The 20,587-nt window shown below is 42.5% G+C and overlaps 1 protein-coding gene across 8 annotated transcripts in view; it reads left to right on the forward strand.

Moving 5' to 3' along the window:
- CAMK2D (calcium/calmodulin dependent protein kinase II delta) overlaps positions 1-20,587 on the forward strand; it is a 420,621-nt gene that overhangs the window by 22,220 nt on the left and 377,814 nt on the right. For all 8 annotated transcript variants that reach the window (XM_040418340.1, XM_040418343.1, XM_040418341.1 and 5 more), the window contains exon 2: positions 1,347-1,441. In XM_040418340.1, the coding sequence (XP_040274274.1) occupies positions 1,347-1,441 (95 nt within the window). The remainder of the gene's footprint in view (positions 1-1,346; positions 1,442-20,587) is intronic.

A 20,587-nucleotide genomic window follows, 5' to 3' on the forward strand; every position in this document is an offset into this window, starting at 1 on the left:
TTCTATAGAAGTGTAAAAATAAATGGCGACAATGCACTCGGGAATCGTGTTTTGCGGATCTGCGATTTGTGGAACACAAAATGTTTATGGCCTTGTGCATGAGCGCTAATGCATATACTTTGCTATGGTTTTCTATTCATCTCAAGTTGTTATAATTCCTATTTAGGTTATTAGTTATTTCTAGAAAACAGTGATAAATGTAGGCATATCTGTGCTTTTTAGTCTTCGTTACATGAACAGATGTTGTACAAGAGTCGGTCACTGGGGCATGGCCATCTGTACTTCCTTGATATTTGTTGAGTAGTTATATCTAACCACTTGGCGTATACCTTGGTGAAGGCAATGTAATCTTCAGTTCCTGTGCTGAAGTTTATCTAACAGAAATTGCAGAAATCTGTTACAAAGGACCTGAGCCTTTTTCTAATGTATTTTCAACCATTCCAAGTGTCCTACCCCCTCCAAGAACAGGTGTGTTCTGTGTGAAACTGTAGGTCTCTCACGGCTAATTGGCCAAGAGGGATCGTTACAAGGAAAGTGCTATAGAGCTGGTCAAGTCATCACTGGATGACACCCAACCTGGACACCATTAATGCTCTCACAGATGATGTGGAATTTGGGGGAAAAGTGACCATCATGGATCTCCAATATCAATCTTACCTAGTTCTGCAGTGATTGCCTATACCTTTTCACACAACCATATGAGGTCTGAGTCTGGAACCTGAGAAAGCAGAACGAGATAGGCATGATGGTGGCCATATCAATTTTCCCTCTACTCAAAAAATAAGTAATGACTAAATAGAATTTTGTTCCCGCTGTACAGAAGAGGACAACTCAAACTCACTGCATAAAGTGATATTTTTGGGGGATGGGATGCTTTTTAACTTTAATATATGCCTGGATTTAAAACTGTTGGGTTAGTGGCTAGATTGTTGTCTAAGAACATATAATGTGAGCCTGACAATAAACATACAGTATTGTGCATTAAGCAGCGTCTATCCAATTTCAGGGAAACCTGAGGACATGATAGTAACAAGTCCCGCTTCACGTAGGATAGCCATTACCTTTTTAAGTGGCTGCTTAATAGCTTGAAAGTGTTCTACGAGTGTGAAAGATGACTCTGTTCTAGCGTGCAGCCATCGAGTAGTAGATCAGAAGGCGTAGACGTTGAATAACTGAAGACTGGTTTCCATTTCAGTGTGTCACCAAATGATTCCCAAGCAAATGCTGTCTGACACTGGTGTCTCGTTGGAAGCACTGTCATAGCATTCAGAGTGGAGAACTCTCTTCTGCCATCTGCCCAGGGATGTCCAGACTGAAGTATTAAGACGTGTGTTCTTGTTTTACAGGGGAGCCTTCTCTGTGGTGAAAAGATGCATGAAGATTACCACAGGACAAGAGTACGCCGCCAAAATTATCAACACCAAAAAGCTTTCTGCACGAGGTATTCATCATAATATGCTGTCTAATTGGGGTTGTGATGACTTACATGTGGCACTAGAGTTTATTTCAAATTTTCATTTTTTCTGAGGGATTTATAAGAATATAAATGGCCCATACTGTTATAACTGTTCCATGGCTTCTTCACCATAGGGGCTCACGACCGTATCCGTTTTGCGGTCTGAAAATTAACTCGTAGTTCCACAAAACATGTATCCTGGCCGTGTGCATTCATCCATTTTATTTTTCACTTCAATAGAAATGTCCTATCCTTGTCCACAAAACGGACAAGAATTGAACATGTTCTGTTTTTTTTTTGGTGGGGCCGTGGAACAGACTTACGGATGCAGATGTGATGCATGGTGTGTTGTGCACATCTTCAATGGGCCCTCATCTGATTTGCGAAAAAAAGTGAAATGGATTTGGACCAAACATAAGGTCGTGTGCTAAGAACCGTGAATCTGTGGAGTAGTCTACCTTAGGACGTGGTCAGGAACAGTTGATGGGTGCGGTCTTAGAACAAAATATAATTAGCACTTATGGAAATTCTTGTTCTGAATATTGATCCGGCTCTGGTCACCACTCCTTCACTTCATCCACATCCTCTCCCTTCCCTTGGCTGGACCTATGTCTTTTTTTTCAACCATACTTTTGTACAGTATAATTCAACAATGGAGTTTTACAATTACAGTAATTACAGTACAGCTTCTAGGGTTATATTTTTAAAGCAGGTCATTTGCTCTCTTTGTCAGGTTTTTGTACAAGACTGATGTAACATGGCGCAGATGCTTAGCTCCGACTCAGCGGTGGGCTTAGGGAAGAGCATTTTGCTTTTCCACACTGATGTGCAGTCTACTATAATTACTGAGCCTCTCAACAGAATGGCGCTCCAAAGGATCTGTGCTGCACCGTGTATAGCAAATGAAAGAACGGCTCAGCCTTGTAATGTCTTATAACCCTCATAAATATCCTTATTGGCTCCCTGTCCCTTGCATGAGCCTTTATATTGGGATTATTTTGTAATAACGGTTACAGCAATGAATCCATGTGACAGGGAGAGTCTTGGGGCTTGTGAGTGGGCAGTAGTCTGCATCATGGGAGTAAGATGCTTCTGCGGTATGTTGTGAAAAAAAAATAGGTCAGAGCTTAATTGAATCACATTTCTTCTTCATTATTTACAAATGAACTTGCTCCATGAAGGCGCGCTGCATGTAACGGTGGAGCTAGACAAAATTCCTCTGCGTTTGGAGTCCTGCAGCTCCCCGGCTTTAAAGTAGAATCATTCTAGAAGCTTGGAATTGTTCATGTAGATGTTCAAACAGGATCCGCTCTCTCGAGATGATTCATTTTAAAAAAAAAGCCGTTCCCACCTCCAGTAACCTATAGACTAAGGGGATTTGGAGAAAGAAGGTGCATACATAATGCGTTTCGTGCTGTTACTGAAATAGATCTGTGTGGGGCTTCACAGCACTGTGGTATAATGAGAGCTGCTATTTTTGCTACCAGTAATTTTTAGAAACCCAGCAAAAAATGTTCGCTCTGCTTCATCACAATTGTTCTGCAGAAATTGTGAGAAGGCAGCAGTCTGCTTTATGTGATCTTTTTTTTCCTTTTCATTTATCCTGTCCATTAAAGGGGTTATCCAACCCCTATAATGACCCCCCTAATGCCCGGGCCCCTTATATAGGTTATACTTATCGCTCAGATGCCTGCACAGCAGCTGCTGCATCTCCCTGTTGCACGGGTCAAAACATCCGGCAATGGGGGGAGCAACCAATAGCAGGCTGTGATGGGGACGAGCCTCCCTAATTTCACCAACGATACTAAGGAGGTTCATTCCCATCGCAGCCTGCTATTGGCTAACTCCATAACCACCCCCCTCCTCCCCCAACGTCGCCTGATGTTTTGATCCGCACGACAGCTGAGATGCAGCAGCGGCCGTGCGGAGATCAGGAGCGACCAGGGTGCGTGGTAAGTATAAGCTATCTGAGGGGTCCGGGCATTAGGGGCGTCATTATAGGGGGTGGATAACCTATTTAAATACTGTGAATGGTCAAGCTGCTTTTTTTTATATAAACAGGTTCTCCGGTATTAGAATATTGATGACTTATTGTCAGGATAGATCATCAATATCTGATCGGGGGGGGGGGGGGGGTTCGGGTCTGGCACCACCACTGATCAGCTGTTTGAAGAGGATGCAGCACTCCAGTGAGTGCTGTGGCCTCCTCACAGTACACCATGTACAGCGCTGTTGTTGGAAGTGCAGCCCAGGCCCTTTCACTTGAACAGCACTAAGCTTGCACATAGGTCTTTATACCAATGAATGTGAAGTCACTAGCCTAGGAAGAGGCCTCTTCAAAGAGCTCATTAATGGGTGGGGGAGAGTCGGGAATCAGATCCCCACCAATCAGATATTGATTAAAAGGTCATCAATATTCTACTCCTGGAAAACCCCTTTAAACCCTCATGTTAACTTGTCAGTACATGTTTATATTATTAATTTCACATGTGACAGACTGTGAGTTACAATAGAAGGCACTTAAATGTTATGTCGTCTTAGCTAAATGATCAAAAAGGCAAAAATTATGTATGTACAAATCGAGCAGGAGCAGGCTAGACACTCTTCTTCAGAGGTGCCTCGACACCCTGGAGAGAAGATGACAGGGGTTTACCAGTTCTGTTTTCAACGTTCAATCATTTCTTTACAGAATGGAGTCAATGGCAAAGTTGCTGCAACTTCTAGTAGACGTAGAAGTCATTTGACCCATTTGTCAAGTTCCCTGTGACGGTAGATCTGGCCAGGTTCAGCTGCCTACTGGAAACATCACCACAGGAGGCTATTTTCTTTTGTAACTTTTACTTCTATGGATGTCCCAGGTACAGATAAAAAATAGCAAAATAGAAATAAAATTTCTGTGTACAGGAAAGGTCTAAAAAAAAAATTAAGATGGTCTGTACTGTATTGTTTGGACCCCTTGGGGTTGGACTCGGGTTCATTAGCCCATCAGAGGAACTTAATCTCAAGGTCCAAACCCCATCATAAATAAAGTCTAATATATTTTGATTCAAAGAAATAGACCATCCACCAGTCCACAGTCAGACAGATTATATACAAATACCGGAAATTCAAGACCATTATTACCCTGCCCAGGACTGATCGACCAATGAATATCACACTAAGAGCAAGGTCACAAAGGAACCCAAGGTAACCACTAAGCAACTAAAGGCCTTTCTCCTATTAGCTAATATTAATCATCATGAGCACACTGGACAACAATGGTGTGCAAGTAGAAAGCTGCTGGTCTCCAAAAAGAACGTTGCTATATCTGCAGTTTGCTAAAGATCACCTGGACAAGCCGGAAGGCAATGGCAACAATGTTTTGTGGACGGATGAGAGCAACATAGAACTATTTGGTTTAAATGAGAAGCGTTCTGTTTGGAGGAAGGGAAATCCCTCCATTCCAGCATATAAACCTCCTCCCTTCTGTGAAACACTGTGGTGGTAGTGTCATGGTTTGCACCGGGTATGCGGCATCTGGGCCAGGACAGCTTGCCCTGATTGATGGAACAATTAGTTCTGATTTATACCAGAAATTTCTAAAGAAAAATATCTGGATGTATGTCCATGAGCTGGATTTCAAGAGAACGTCGTTCATGCAGCAAGACGACCCTAAGCACACAAGTCGTTCCTGTGAATGCATATGTTCTTCGGAGTCCTATTCTTCTTGCATCATGTGGCCTCAGGAGCAGATGATGGGATTTATCCAGTGTTAGTTACCTTTTTACCTCTTCAGCATACAATACTGTTATGTGACCATAAAACTTCCTGTGAGCTAGAAATACAATTCAGTTACCTTAGATTACATTTAATTGACATTTAAAAGTAGCTTTTTTATAGATATGTTCATAAGTCTTTTTGCATCATTTCTCCTTTGAGGGTTGTATGTAGTTCCCTTTCATGTGCACCCACTGTATGTGCATAAGAAGGAAAAGAATGTGTATTCTTTGAGAAATCCCATCTGCGGCTGAGATTTGTGAAAAACCGTTATAGGTTTGTTTACACGTTACGTTAATCATACTGGTCATTATTCATCAGTTTGCTTGCCTTTTCTCCTCTCATACTTTTCCCATTAGGAAGGGCATGCTAAAATCTGTCTAAAATAAATGACACCATTTGGCACCACTAGGGTTTTTTTCTGACTTGCCCAACAAGGGGTGGGACTTAGCTGGAAGTATGCAGGGCTTTGTGGGAAAAGGGTGCCAGGCCTGAGATGTGTAGTTTTGCACCAGAAATGCGCCACATTTCTGTCCATATTTCATCTATGAAGATGTCTGTAAAGGACCCGTGTTTGGTCTGTGTGTTCTGTTTTTTTGCCCTCCGTGTGTCATCTGTATTCCATGGACAATGCTTAGCTGAAAATTAAAGGGGTTGTCTCCTCACAGACAATGGGGGCATATCGCTAGGATATGCCCCCATTGTCTTATAGGTGCGGTTTCCACCGCTGGGACCTGCATCTATACCGGGAACGGAACCCCACCACCAAGCGCGCACCCCATAGCAGTGAAAGGGATCGCACTGCGCCTGACTGGCCATCGCTCCTATTTACTTCTATGGGCCCGGCGGAAATAGCCAAGCCAGCGCTCAGATATTTTCGGCTGCCCCATAGAAAATAAATGGAGGGTGGCTGCGAATGCGCAGTGAACCCTCTAACACTTTTGGGGCTCTGTTCTTGATATAGGTGCGGGTCACAGTGGTGGAAATGTGAACACTGCTTCAATGTAACTGCTTGTGCACACAGCTGTAGCTGTTTTTGCTGTCTACAAATTGCAGAAGTGCAAAGCACGGAAACCGGCCATGTGCTTTCCTGTCATTCATATACCCGCCCTATCCTTGTCTGTAAAATTGATGTGTTCTATTTTTTTGCGGGTGCCGCGGAACAGACATATGGATGCGAACAGCACACTGTGTGCTCTTCTATCTAATAAATGTGTGACCCCCCCCCCCCCCTTTACTTTTGTCTGATAGATGCGGTTCCCACCTCTTGGACTCGCAATTATCTCTAGAATGGAGCCCGCAAAATAAAAGAGCAGACTGTGCATTCATTTCTATAGGAGTGCCGAAAATAGCCGAGCAGTGGCTATGAGTGGTAAGTGCACTGCGGAATCGCAGCCTCCACTCCATTCTCTTCTATGGGGCTGACGGAAATAGCCCCACATGCACGGTCCACTCTCTTTTCTAGGCTCCGCTCTAGAAATAGGTGTGGGTCCCACCTCTGGGACCTGCAAGTAACAGACATTGGGGGCATATCCTAGCGATATGCCCCCAGTGTATGAGATTGGCCAATCCCTTTGATTACCTTACCTTTTCCTACATCATAGGTCTTTGGCTGGTCATTCCAATAGAAAAAAAATTATCAGGAACCAATAGGTGAATCTACTCACTGGTTAATAAATTAACTAATAAAACGTTATTTGGAATGGGGCCAACGCTGGTCATTGGGGCATTGCTCTAGTTATTAAGCCACTCTGAAACCGATTTATAAGCCTATAATATACATTACATTCTAAGTAGGATTACTGATCTGTGATGTAAATGGCTAAAAATTATACTGGATTCCTCTCTGCCTTAGACTCCGGCAGTCCTCATGAACGATTTTGAGGCTCCGACCTCCCCGAAAGAGAAATTAATAACATGAAGGGCTTATATAGATAGCGTGTGCACCCCCCAATGTTTATTTCAGGGAAATACTGGTGACAGGTCCTGTAGCGCACAATGGCTTTCTAAATATGGCTGTGAACATGATCGCTTCTATCTTGGTTCATGAAATCATCCATTACTGCAGGGGATCCTGCCTCAGCCTTGTCAGAAACATGTGATGCAGTCTGAAGCGCGTTACCGAGGTGGAAACTAACGAGCCATCCCCTGCCGCTCAATGCATTGTAATATTTCTGTCGCTGTAAAGCTATGCAAGGGGCATCTTTTCATGGCCGGCATTCACCTCTGCGTGTCGTGAAGGATTATCTCTGATTGATAAGCTCCTTAGTTTGACTGCGTTTTGCCCATTTCTCCTGCTGCTCTGCGGAGTTATATTTAGAATCTGTGCAGATTGAGCACGCTCCCGCCTGCTGAGCCGCTACCTTTATGGTTTTCACCCTCTTTTCCTGCCATGTTTTTGCTATGCCGAGTGATGAAAAGTTGACCCAGTGTATACGTTATTGCATGCATTTTGTGATACTTCAGATGTTTTTGTTTAAAGGGGGTTTTCCAGGATTTTGATACTGATGATCTATCCTCTGGATAGGTAATCATTATCTGATCCTGGGGGTCTGACCTCGGCCATTCAGCTGTTTGAGAAGGCAGCGGCGCTCTTGTGGCCTTCTCACAGCTTACCAAGCACAGCGCTCTACCTTATATAGCGGGTGTGCTTGGTACTGCGCTCAGCCCCATTCAGTTCAATGAATAGGCTTTCCGAGAAAATGAAAAACTTTCCCAAAGCCTGGATTTGTGTTAAAAAGGTTGTCACCTTATGCGTTTGTGGCACTTTTCTAGGATATGCCACCAATATCAGCAAAGTGAGCGAGAGCACACCACGCATGGGAGTTCTGAAAATAGCTGAGCAAATGCTCTCATTAGAAATGAATGGATGGCTGCAGCAAATGTGCGGTGTGCTCTCTTTTTCTATGGGGGCTCAGTTCTGTCTGATATTGGTGGCATATCTGTAGGATATTCCACCAATGTGTGAGGTGAGACAACCTCCGGTCTGTGTTTCCGTGGCTGCAACGATGAGGTCCGATATACCCCACATGACTGCTGCAGAAATTACGGGCTTCCTTGGCCTTGTGCCATCTACCGCTGAGGTCCGTAATTGGCTTTTGTCATTGCTGCATCCAAAAATATCATGCGGAGGATTGACAGCGCTGGAGCAGGGGTGGTGCTGAATAGTGAGTTTAACTTTTTATAATTTTATATCTTCCTTGTCTTTTCCAATTAATATTTGAAACTCTGACTACCCTGACATAATCTATTTGGCTCCTGTGCCAGTAGGTGACCGGCTTTCCCAGACACCTGCATGGCCTGGCTAGGTAAGTATATGGAAAGAAAGAGTAAGCTACTGCATAAATGGGCAGGGCTGCCATTCGGGAGCATGGTAAAGCTTACAATAATGCATATCAGAACGGTTATTACATGGGGAATGCATGAAGCTATTAAAACAGGAATGTCAGGAGTGGTGAAAGATCCTCTTTAAAGGGAACCTGTCACCGGGATTGTGTGTATAGAGCTGAGGACATGGGTTGCTTGATGGCCGCTAGCACATCCACAATACCCAGTCCCCATAGCTCTGTGTGCTTTTATTGTGTAAAAAAACGATTTGATACAGGTTCCAGGTGACAGGTTCCCTTTTAAGTTGTCAGTCATGATTTGAATCCACAAAATGTTCTTGTGATAACCCTGAACATGTCAATAATGACACCCAGACAAGTGTCAGGAGGAACTAGCAGTGTCACAGCTGCTGGAACCCTTGTTTTCAGACAAATCCAATTGGTCACTTATGGAACCCACTGATTTTAATGGGTTTCGGGTCGTTTGGTCAGGATGCTGCAGGGTGGATTTGATTTAAATCAAACTGATTTTAAATCCCGATTTTTAAATCACTAGTCAGTAAGGCTTGATTTAAATCATAGTTTTCTACATAAAGACTAATTCTTGCTGGTGTAACTTATAATATGCAAGTAGATAAAGATTTTTAGAATAACAACTTTTCATATTAGTTTGATTAGGTTGATTCTGTAGTCATAGGTTTGTAGAAGTTAGGATTAAGGGATTTTTCTCAACTCTGTCCATGTTATAACATTTTTGCTGTGAAGAAGAGGCATGTGATCTCTGCTGAGTCAAATTCAGTTTTGAGAACTGCAAAAGTAAACCAAGCATCTGTGATAATATCTTGTAGGCAGAGAAACTGCCCAATAATCTTACAAAAACCTCTGGAAGAGCATGACATTGTAAATGGATTAATGGAATTTATTTACCCAAAAAATTAAACATATACAGCCTTATTCTACATAATTTAAAAAAAACGAATCTTTATTTCATGATGGAATAACCTTTGGATGGTAATATATTTTCCTCAAAAAGCATTTTATATAAAAAAAAATCTGATTTAAATCAAAAAAATCTTTATTATTTTTTTTAAATCATTGATTTTTATCCACCCTGGATTGCTGTGTTATAGCAGAAAGCGTAATGACAACACAACAGAACCCCTAAACAGCCCTAAATGGTGTACTTTGTAAAAGTCTCTACTCTACAACCACTGTATAGAATTGCTAACTTTTACTTTCTTAGTTATGGTTACTACATGAAAAGGACTGTACAATTGGGTAAATTTAACAAAAACTGTGGTATAATTTTGAGGAATGCGGACCATTGTAACATGCACATGAGAGTTTTGCTTTTTAATTTGACCTCTTCCTTTTGGGGGGGGGGTTACAGACATAATTCCTGACAGATAACGATCTAGCAAATTTCTAAAGCAGAAAGGATAGCGGGTGGTCTGTTTTTACTGTTAGTGCTGTGTAGGTTTGTTGGACAAGATTCAACAGGTGTAGGAGACACATTCTATCACGTTAGACTATTGCTGTATAGATTTGTAAATGGATAAAGGGAAATTGATTTAAGCAGGTTGCAAACGGAGTATCAGGGGATCTGAAAATGAATAAAGGAATGAAGATTCCTACCGGAGACCTAGGGCTGTATTACACCAACAGATTCTGACTAATCATTGGTCAGATGGCTGAGTATACACACAGATCTTTTGTTATATACACCAACTATTGGTCTGATTGGTTAGATATTGGTCAGATAATCTGTTGGTGTAATATAGCCCTTACTGTGTGTGTGGTATAATACATACATAGGCTACATGCACACGACTGCGCAAGAAATAACGGATGACCTCAGTATGCCATCCGTTTGTTTGTTTTTTGCGGATCCATTGTAACAATGCCTAAAACGGACAAAAATAGGGCATGTTCTATTTATTTATTTATTTTTGCGGGGCTACGGAACGGACATACTGATGCCGACAGCACATGATGTGCTGTCCGCATTTTTTGAGGACCCATTGAAATGAACGAGTCTGCATCCTATCTGCAAAAAAAACGGAACGGACACGGAAACAAAATACATTCGTGTGCATGAGGCCATACTCTGTATAATTAGTACAGACTAGAAGCTAGGCTTTAGGCTTTATACTATTGCTCTCTGCTTCAGATAATAAATTGGAGGTACAGTGATCTGTGACTGCATGTAGATGACCACCTTGGTCATTTTTGGTCAACCAAAGCAAGTAAGAATTCATTGGAAGACTGTATCATTGCCCTCTTTCCAGAGAGCTCGCCTGAGCGTGCATTTTTTTCGCAGTGGGGGAAAAAACGGTACCAGACACTTACTGCAGGAACCAAGGATTAGGCATGTCGTGGTCCAGCATGCTCGGTAGATGGAAAACAATATGTATAAAGATGGGTACAGCTCACCCATCCAAGGCCTAACCTTTAATATCTCAAACTCCAAGGATAGATTCGGAACCATAAATCGAGAAACTGTTCTGGATGAATGTTGTGATTTATTAAAAAGTCCAATACATTTCAAGCCTGAATGACTCCTAGCCAATGGTCGTTGGGTCAGACTTGAAGTGTGTGAGCCGTTATCGCTGACTGCCCATCTTTTTTAAGTATTGTGTGGTTTAATCATTGGTGTTGGATTTTTACAACATTCATCTGAAACAGATGCACAATATAGGTTGGGTAGAACTGGAACACCCCTATCCATTGGGCCAAGCATCAATGGGTAGAGACCAGCTACTACAAGACATTACAGCGGCTTATCTCCTATGAGGTCAAAGGATCAGGCATGTTGTAGCTCCAGTATGCCTGATCTATCTTCCTTGTAGCCACCTTCATCTATCCATAGTATCTTTTTATCATGTTAAATTGTGACCTCTGCTGTATACGTTGTATATCCTTCTGTCCATTAGAATTGCTTCATCACCATTTTGTCTGCTCTTATTTTAGCTATTTAATATATGTATTTATTATATTGGTCCCTGTTACTCATTAATGGAGCGGTTCTCATCTCTCCCTCGTTGCTCCAGCTTTATACCTTTTACCAAGAATACATTGTGACAATTGCTTGCAGTGCTCTCCTGCTTTGTGTGCTATGGCTGAGGTAAGGAAGATTTCCACGCAGCTTTATCTTGGCCTAGTTTGTGAGGCAGCCAATTGAAAATATGTTGTATGTAGAGATTCCCCCAGGAAACAGAAGTGTAAGAGCTACCTCATTTCAGCAGCGGAGCTGGATATATTTAGAATCTGTCACATGTAGCATTCTGTGTTCCAGCTCAAATCAGCTTGCCAGGTCCCAGTTATTCTCACTAAAAAGGGGTGCTGAGTGTTTGTGAAGATGACAAACACCTAATTAAGGTGTCAGGACGGTAGTTGTGTCGATTATATATGTATAATCTCCATAGTCACACACTTAAAGGGGTTCTGCACTTTGTTTAAACTGATGATCTATTCTCTGGATAGATCATCAGCATCTGATCGGTGGGGGTCTGACACCCGGGACCCCCGCCTATCAGCTGTTTGAGAAGGCAGCGGGGCTCCAGCAGCGCCGTGGCCTTCTTACTGTTTACCGCTGGCCCAGTGACGTCACGACTAGTATCAACTGGCCTGGGCGGGGTAAGCTCCATTCAAGTGATCGGAGCTTAGCCCAGTCCCAGGCCAGTTGATACTAGTCGTGACGTCACTGTGCCAGCGGTAAACAGTGAGAAGACTGCGGCGTTGCTGGAGCGCCGCTGCCTTCTTAAACGGCTGATCGGCGGGGGTCCTGGGTGTCGGACTCCCGCCGATCATAAGCTGATCTATCCAGAGGATAGATCATCAGTTTAAACAAAGTGCAGAACCCCTTTAAGTGATACAGAATTCCGTAATGCAGAGGTGCAGATTGCACTGCATTTCTTGGTGACAAGTTCTCTTTAAAGGGGTTGTCCTACCATATATATTGATATCATCAGGATAGGTCATCAATATCTGACACCTGGCACCCCTGCCAATCAGCTGTTCGAAGAGGAAAAGCACTGCATTCAAATGACCTATGCCGATCAGATATTGATGACCTATCCTGACTTTAGGTCATCAATATATATGGCGGGACAACCCCTCTGAGCCCCGGAGGATTCTCCTTTTTTTTGCTTTTTTCGTTTTGTACTCTCTGCCTTCCCGGAGCCATAACTCCCCTCCCCTCCCCCCCCCCCTTTTTTTAAGATAGCTGTATAAAGGCTAGTTTTTTGCAGGACAAGTCATACTTTCTAATGTGGTTGTCTAACTGAGCCTACTGTGTAACTGGATCATGATTTTTGCATGATATCACAGGAATAAATTGCAAGCAAACATCCTGTGTGCCGCAATTCACTTATTATTGACCTTGACTACAAAGGCAGACTTTGCATACTGCGCGCAAGACATATAAAAACATTTTTCTAAAAAATGAAAAATCTGACAAATTTACAATTAGCATGAATAGAGACTTGAGCAAGAAAACAATAAGGTACTTGTGGCAGCTGCGGGGCTGACATTGTGGTGACAGGTTCCCTTTATCATTAGCTAATGTGACAAAGGCCTTTAGTTGCACAGAGGTTACCTTGGGTTCCTTTGTGACCTCTCGCACTATTACACACCTTGCTCTTGGCGTGATCTTTGTTTTTGTCTTGAATTTCTTCCATTAGTAAATGGCCAGTCTGAAGGTGGATTTCCGGTGTCCAAATTCTTTAGAGATGGTTTTGTAACCTTTTCCAGCCTGTTGAGCATCATCAACACTTCTTCTGAGGTCCTCAAATCTTTTTCATTTGTGCCCTGATACACTAAGGCCCCTTTCACACGGGCGAATTTTCCGCGCGGGTGCAATGCGTGAGGTGAACGCATTGCACCCGCACTGAATCCGGACCCATTCATTTCTATGGGGCTGTGCACATGAGCGGTGATTTTCACACATCACATGGTGATGGATCATGTGATGAGCGCAGTGACGTCATCAAAGGTCCTATTCTTACTGCACAGCAAAGATGAAGACAGAAGAGAAGCCGGGCTGTGCGAACAAGTGGATTAAGGTGAGTTAAATTAATTTTTTTTAACCCCTCCAGCCCTATTGTGATATGCATTCTGTATTAAGAATGCTATTGTTTTCCCTTATAACCATGTTATAAGGGAAAATAATACAATCTACACAACACCTAACCCAAACCCGAACTTCTGTGAAGAAGTTCGGGTTTGGGTACCAAACATGCAGATTTTTCTCACGCGCGTGCAAAACGCATTACAATGTTTTGCACTCGCGTGGAAAAATTGTGCATTTTCCTGCGACACACCCGCATCTTATGCGGCCCAAAATCATGATGCTCGTGTGAAAGAGGCCTAACACAAACATTTTGTGAAGATCAGACTTTGATAGATCCCTGTCCATTAACCCCTTAGGGACCCATGACGTACCGGTACGTCATGAGTTTAAAACGAGATTGCGGCGCTGCGGGGGTTAATCGGAACAGGATGCCCGCTGAAATCATTCAGCGGGCATCCTGTCACAACGCCGGGGGGGGGGGGGGTCATATGACCCCCCGTATCGGCGATCGCAGCAAACCGCAGGTCAATTCAGACCTGCGGTTTGCTGCGCTTTCTGCAGATTCTGATCAAACTTTAAAATGCCCCAAATAAAGTTTTTTTCACCCCCCTGCACCCCTGAATGATTTTATGCCAGCGGGTGGTGCAGGTGGTGCGGCAGGCGGGATCGCGATCCCCCGCCCGCCTCCTCTTGAATATTCATTGGCTTCCAGTGGTTATACCAGAGTGTCAGCACATTGCTGACACTCTGGTATAAACGGCTGACATCTGTGCTGTGATGTCAGCCGTTTAACCCTTTCCATACCGCGGTCCGTACGGACCGCGGGATATCGAAAAGGTTAACAGTAAGAGGGGGCTCCCTCCCTCTCCCATCCCCCTGACCGGATGGTCTCACAGAGGGAGGGAGCCTGCCTCCTTACCCTTCCCCGTCTGCTCAGTTGTGGCCACAACTGAGCAGACGGGGAAGGTTCCCATGGCAACAGGACGCTTTCTCATGCATCCTGCTGTCCATGGTGCTGAACAGATCTGTGCTAAAGGCATAGATCTGTTCAGACAAAGTGCAAGTAAAATACAGTACAATACACTATATAGTGTACTGTACTGTATTATACAGACATCAGACCCACTGGATCTTCAAGAACCAAGTGGGTCTGGGTCAGAAAAAAGTGAAAAAAAAGTGAAAAAAGTAAAGATTAAAAAACCACTTATCACTGAATAAAAATAAAAAAAATAAAATACGCTACACATATTAGGTATCGCCGCGTCCGTAACGACCTGATCTATAAAACGGTCATGTTATTTTCCCCGCACGGTGAACGCCATAAAAATTAAAAAATAAAAACTATGAGGAAATTGAAATTTTGCCCACCTTACTTCCCAAAAAAGGTAATAAAAGTGATCTAAAAAGTCGCATGTACGCCAAAATAGTACCAATCAAACCGTCATCTCATCCCGCAAAAATCATACCCTACCCAAGATAATCGCCCAAAAACTGAAAGAACTATGGCTCTTAGACTATGGAAACACTAAAACATGATTTTTTTTTATTTTTTTAAATGAAATCATTGTGTAAAACTTACATAAATAAAAAAAATAAGTGTACATATTAGGTATCTCCGCGTCCGTATCGACCGGCTCTATAAAAATATCACATGACCTAACCCCTCAGATGAACACCGTAAAAAAATAAAAATAAAAACGGTGTAAAAAAGCCATTTTTTGTCATCTTACATCACAAAAAGTGTAATAGCAAGCGATCAAAAAGTCATATGCACCTCAAAATGGTTTACGACCACATATGGGGTGTTTCTGTAAACTACAGAATCAGGGCCATAAGTAATGAGTTTTGCAGGTATTACTATGTATTATAGAAGTAGAGAAATTGAAACTTGGAAATTTGTAATTTAAAAAAAAAAACTAATTGGTAAATTTGGGTATTTTTTTATAAATAAAAATGAATTTCTTTGACTTCATTTTACCAGTGTCGTGAAGTACAATATGTGATGAAAAAACAATCTCAGAATGGCCTGGATAAGTCAAAGCATTTTAAAGTTATCAGCACTTAAAGTGACACTGGTCAGATTTGCAAAAAATGGCCAAGTCCTTAAAGGGATTCTGTCACCTCGTATAACACAAATTCAGATTTTAAACCAGTCATGCTCCACAGCTTACCTTGAATCGGCTGTGCTGTTTTTTATTGTAATCCGTCCAGCAGTTTTTCAGAAAAACGACTTTTATAAAACCCTGAAGGTGCCCAGAGGGGCGTTATGTTCCCCTTTGTGTGCCCAGTAACGCCCCTCTTACAGTGCCCAAAACGCCTTCCTCCAGAATCCCTAACTGCCCACAGTGTCTCATCCCTCTCCTCCCTGACGGCCGAGCATCGGACGTCACTGGGCTCGGCGCATGCCCAGTGACATCGATGAAGCTCCTGCCCTCAGTCTCCAGCAAATCGCACTGGCGCAGCCCTAAGTGGGTACTGCGTCTGCGCGAGACTTCGCTCGGCCGTCAGGGAGGGGAAGGAGAGGGATGAGACGCTGTGGGCGGTTAGGGATTCTGGAGGAAGGAGTTTTGGGCACTGTAAGAGGGGCGTTACTGGGCACACAAAGGGGAACATAACGCCCCTCTGGGCACCTTCAGGGTTTTATAAAAGTCGTTTTTTACGCAGTCGATTCAAGGTAAGCTGTGGAGCATGACTGGTTTAAAATCTGAATTTGTGTTATACGAGGTGACAGAATCCCTTTAAGGTGAAATAGGGCTGAGTCCTTAAGGGTGTTTAAATAAAATGAGTTGCCCACTCATGCCTCATCCCATTGATTGAAAACACTTGACTCTAATTTCACCTGAAAATGATCTGCTGATTCTTAAGGTTCACATACTCTTTCCACTCAGACTCAGGTACTAGATCATTTTCCTTATTAAATGACCATATTTAATACAGGAGTCATTTGTTTGGTTATCTTTATTTTTATGACTTGTTTTTGAAAACCTGTGGTAATTTTAGGTCAGATTTATATATAGAAGGTTCTGAAGGGTTCACAAACTTTCAAACACCACTGTGTACTCAGCTCCTCCTCCTATAACATGCTGCCTGCAGATTAGGCTGCATTTTTATGGTGATAGTTTCACTTTAACAAAAAGTGGCGATGAAGGTTGCATTCAGTCTCCCCCACCATGTGAGCACATGTTCTCACTCCTAATGTTAGGCACTCAGCCGATCTACAGTGTTTGGTGATGACTGTGCTGTTGGGTTAATCCACATGAAAAGCTAAGTCTTATCTACTTATTACTCAATATTTCTGTTGTGCCAACACGTTTGGCAATACTGTGCAGAGAGAACATGCTCACACTTCCTGTCCACTTTTTTTAATTTATTTTTTATTTCTCTATCTTGGACATGCACACATACAGTGGATATAAAAAGTCTACATACCCTGTTAAAATGTCAGGTTTCTGTGTTGTAAAAAAATGAGACGAAGATAAATCATTTCAGAACTTTTTCCACCTTTTTAATGTGACCTATAAACTGTACAACTCAATTGAAAAACAAACTGAAATCTTTTAGGTAGAGGGAAGAAAAAAATATAAAAATAAAATATGGTTGCATATGTGTGCACACCCTTAAACTAATACTTTGTTGAAGCACCTTTTGATTTTATTAAAGCACTCAGTCTTTTTGGGTATGAGTCTATCAGCATGGCACATTTTGACTTGGCAAGATTTGCCCACTCTTCTTTGCAAAAACACTCCAAATCTGTCAGATTGCCAGGGCATCTCCTGCGCACAGCCCTCTTCAGATCACCCCACAGATTTTCAATCGGATTCAGGTCTGGGCTCTGGCTGGGCCATTCCAAAACTGTAATCTTCTTCTGGTGAAGCCATTCCTTTGTTGATTTGGATGTATGCTTTGGGTCATTGTCATGCTGAAAGATGAAATTCCTCTCCATGTTCAGCTTTCTAGCAGAAGCCTGAAGGTTTTGTGCCAATATTGACTGGTATTTGGAACTGTTCATAATTCCCTCTAGCTTATCTAAGGCCCCAGTTCCAGCTGAAGAAAAACAGCCCCAAAGCATGATGCTGCCACCACCATGCTTCATTGTGGGTATGGTGTTCTTTTGGTGATGTGCAGTGTTGTTTTTGCCCCAAACATATATCTTTTGGAATTATGGCCAAAAAGTTCAACCTTGGTTTCATCAGACCATAACACCTTTTCCCACATGCTTTTGGGAGACTTCAGATGTGTTTTTGCAAAATGTAGCCTGGCTTGGATGTTTTTCTTCGTAAGAAAAGGCTTTAGTCTTGCCACTCTACCCCATAGCCCAGACATATGAAGAAATACAGGAGATTGTTGTCACATGTACCATACAGCCAGTACTTGCCATATATTCCTGCAGCTCTTTTAATGTTGCTGTAGGCCTCTTGGTAGCCTCCCAGACCAGTTTTCTTCTCGTCTTTTCATCAATTTTGGAGGGACGTCCAGCTCTTGGTAATGTCACTGTTGTGCCATATTTTCTCTACTTGATGATGACTGTCTTCACTGTGTTCCATGGTATATCTAATGCCTTGGAAATTCTTTTTTACCCTTCTCCTGACTGATACCTTTTAACAATGAGATCCCTCTGATGCTTTGGAAGCTCTCTGTGGACCATGGCTTTTGCTGTGGGATGCGACTAAGAAAATTTCAGGAAAGACCAACTAGAGCAACTGCACTTTATTTGGGGTTAATCAGAGGCACTATAAATTATGGCAGGTGTATGCTGACTCCTATTTAACATGATTTTGAATGTGATTGCTTAATTCTGAACACAGCTACTTCCCCAGTTATAAGAGGGTGTGCACACTTATGCAACCACATTATTTTAGTTTTTGTTTTTTTTCTTCCCTCCACCTAAAAGATTTCAGTTTGTTTTTCAATTGAGTTGTACAGTTTAAAGGTAACATTAAAGGGCTTCTGTCACCCCACTAAACAGATTTTTTTTTTTTTGTGTACTTATAATCCCTATTATGCGATATTGCTATACCTTATGTTATTAATTATTTTCGTTCAGTAGATTTTGCAAAAAACATACTTTTATGATATGCTAATTACCTTTCTACCAGCAAGTAGGGCGTCTTCTTGCTGGTAGCAGCCGCAGAAAACCGCCCCCTTCTCTTGTTGATTGACAGGGCCAGCCGCGATCTCCTCCTCCGGCCAGCCCTGTCAGCATTTCAAAAATCGCGCACCTGTGTTGATTCGGCGCAGGCGCTCTGAGATAAGGAAGCTCGGCTCCTCAGCACTCCCTCAGTGCGCCTGCGCCGATGACGTCATCGAAAGAGAAGATGTCATCGGCGCAGGCGCACTGAGGGAGTGCTGAGGAGGCGAGCCTCCTTATCTCAGAGCGCCTGCGCCGAATCAACACAGGCGCGCGATTTTTGAAATGCTGACAGGGCTGGCCGGAGGAGGAGATCGCGGCTCGCCCTGTCAATCAACAAGAGGAGGGGGCGGTTTTCTGCGGCTGCTACCAGCAAGTAGATGCCCTACTTGCTGGTAGAAAGGTAAATAGCATATTATAAAAGTACGTTTTTTGCAAAATCTACTGAACGAAAATTATTAATAACATAAGGTATCGCATTATAGGGATTATAAGTACACAAAAAAATAAAAATCAGATTAGTGGGGTGACAGAAGCCCTTTAAAGGTGGAAAAAGTTCTGAAATTATTTATCTTTGTCACATTTTTTTTACATCACAGAAACCTGACATTTTAACAGGGGTGTGTACACTATTTATACCCACTGTACATACATACTAAGGCCAACTGTACAAAATGTATTTATTTTACACACTTACATAGCGGAAACATATCCTGCAGCGGTTTAGGGCTCATGCACATGAACGCGTGCGCCCCGTGTCCTTGCTGGAGACGGCAAATGGCTGCAATGGGCACCAGCTGTTAGCAGATGTGGACCCATTCACTTGAATGGGTCCATGATCCGTGCCATTCAGTCCACACTGCAAAAAAATAGAACATGTATTTTTTTTTTGTGGTGCAGAGGCACGGACCAAAATCCCATGGAAGCACTCCGTGCCTCCGCACCGCTCCAAATCTTGTGGATTGCGGACCCATTCAAGTGATTCAATATGTTTTCACTAGTGTGTGCAAAAAATACCAAAACCTATATCATAGTAACATAGTATATAAGGCCGAAAAAATACCTTTTTCTATCCGGTTCGGCCTGTTATATTGCAAGTTGATCCAGAGCCCTTACAGACATTATCAATACTTTCTGTTCTGAGTAGGACTCACACTCTAAGCTCCCTATCAGTATGTCTTTGGGGTGTGGGAGGAAACCGGAGCACCCAGAGGAAACTCATGCAAACATGGGGTGAACATACAGACTCCATGCAAATGTTCTCGGTTGGATTCGAACTTAGGATCCCAGCGCTGCAAGACACCAGTGCTAACCACTGTGCTGCCCAATGCCAGTTAACATTCATATGGTCAGGCTCATACAAGTGCTGAAGGGCATCACTGAGCTACTGTTCTGCTATTTTACTATTTTGCAGAAGAGTAACAATGCTTAACCACCTCAGCCCCCAGTGCTTAAACACCCTGAAAGACCAGGCCACTTTTTACACTTCTGACCTACACTACTTTCACCGTTTATTGCTCGGTCATGCAACTTACCACCCAAATGAATTTTACCTCCTTTTCTTCTCACTAATAGAGCTTTCATTTGGTGGTATTTCATTGCTGCTGACATTTTTACTTTTTTTGTTATTAATCGAAATTTAACGATTTTTTTGCAAAAAAATGACATTTTTCACTTTCAGTTGTAAAATTTTGCAAAAAAAACGACATCCATATATAAATTTTGCTCTAAATTTATTGTTCTACATGTCTTTGATAAAAAAAAAATGTTTGGGTAAAAAAAAAAAATGGTTTGGGTAAAAGTTATAGCGTATACAAACTATGGTACAAAAATGTGAATTTCCGCTTTTT

This window comes from Bufo bufo, chromosome 2 (genome assembly GCF_905171765.1).
Source record: "Bufo bufo chromosome 2, aBufBuf1.1, whole genome shotgun sequence".
In the NCBI taxonomy this organism is placed as follows: domain Eukaryota; kingdom Metazoa; phylum Chordata; class Amphibia; order Anura; family Bufonidae; genus Bufo; species Bufo bufo.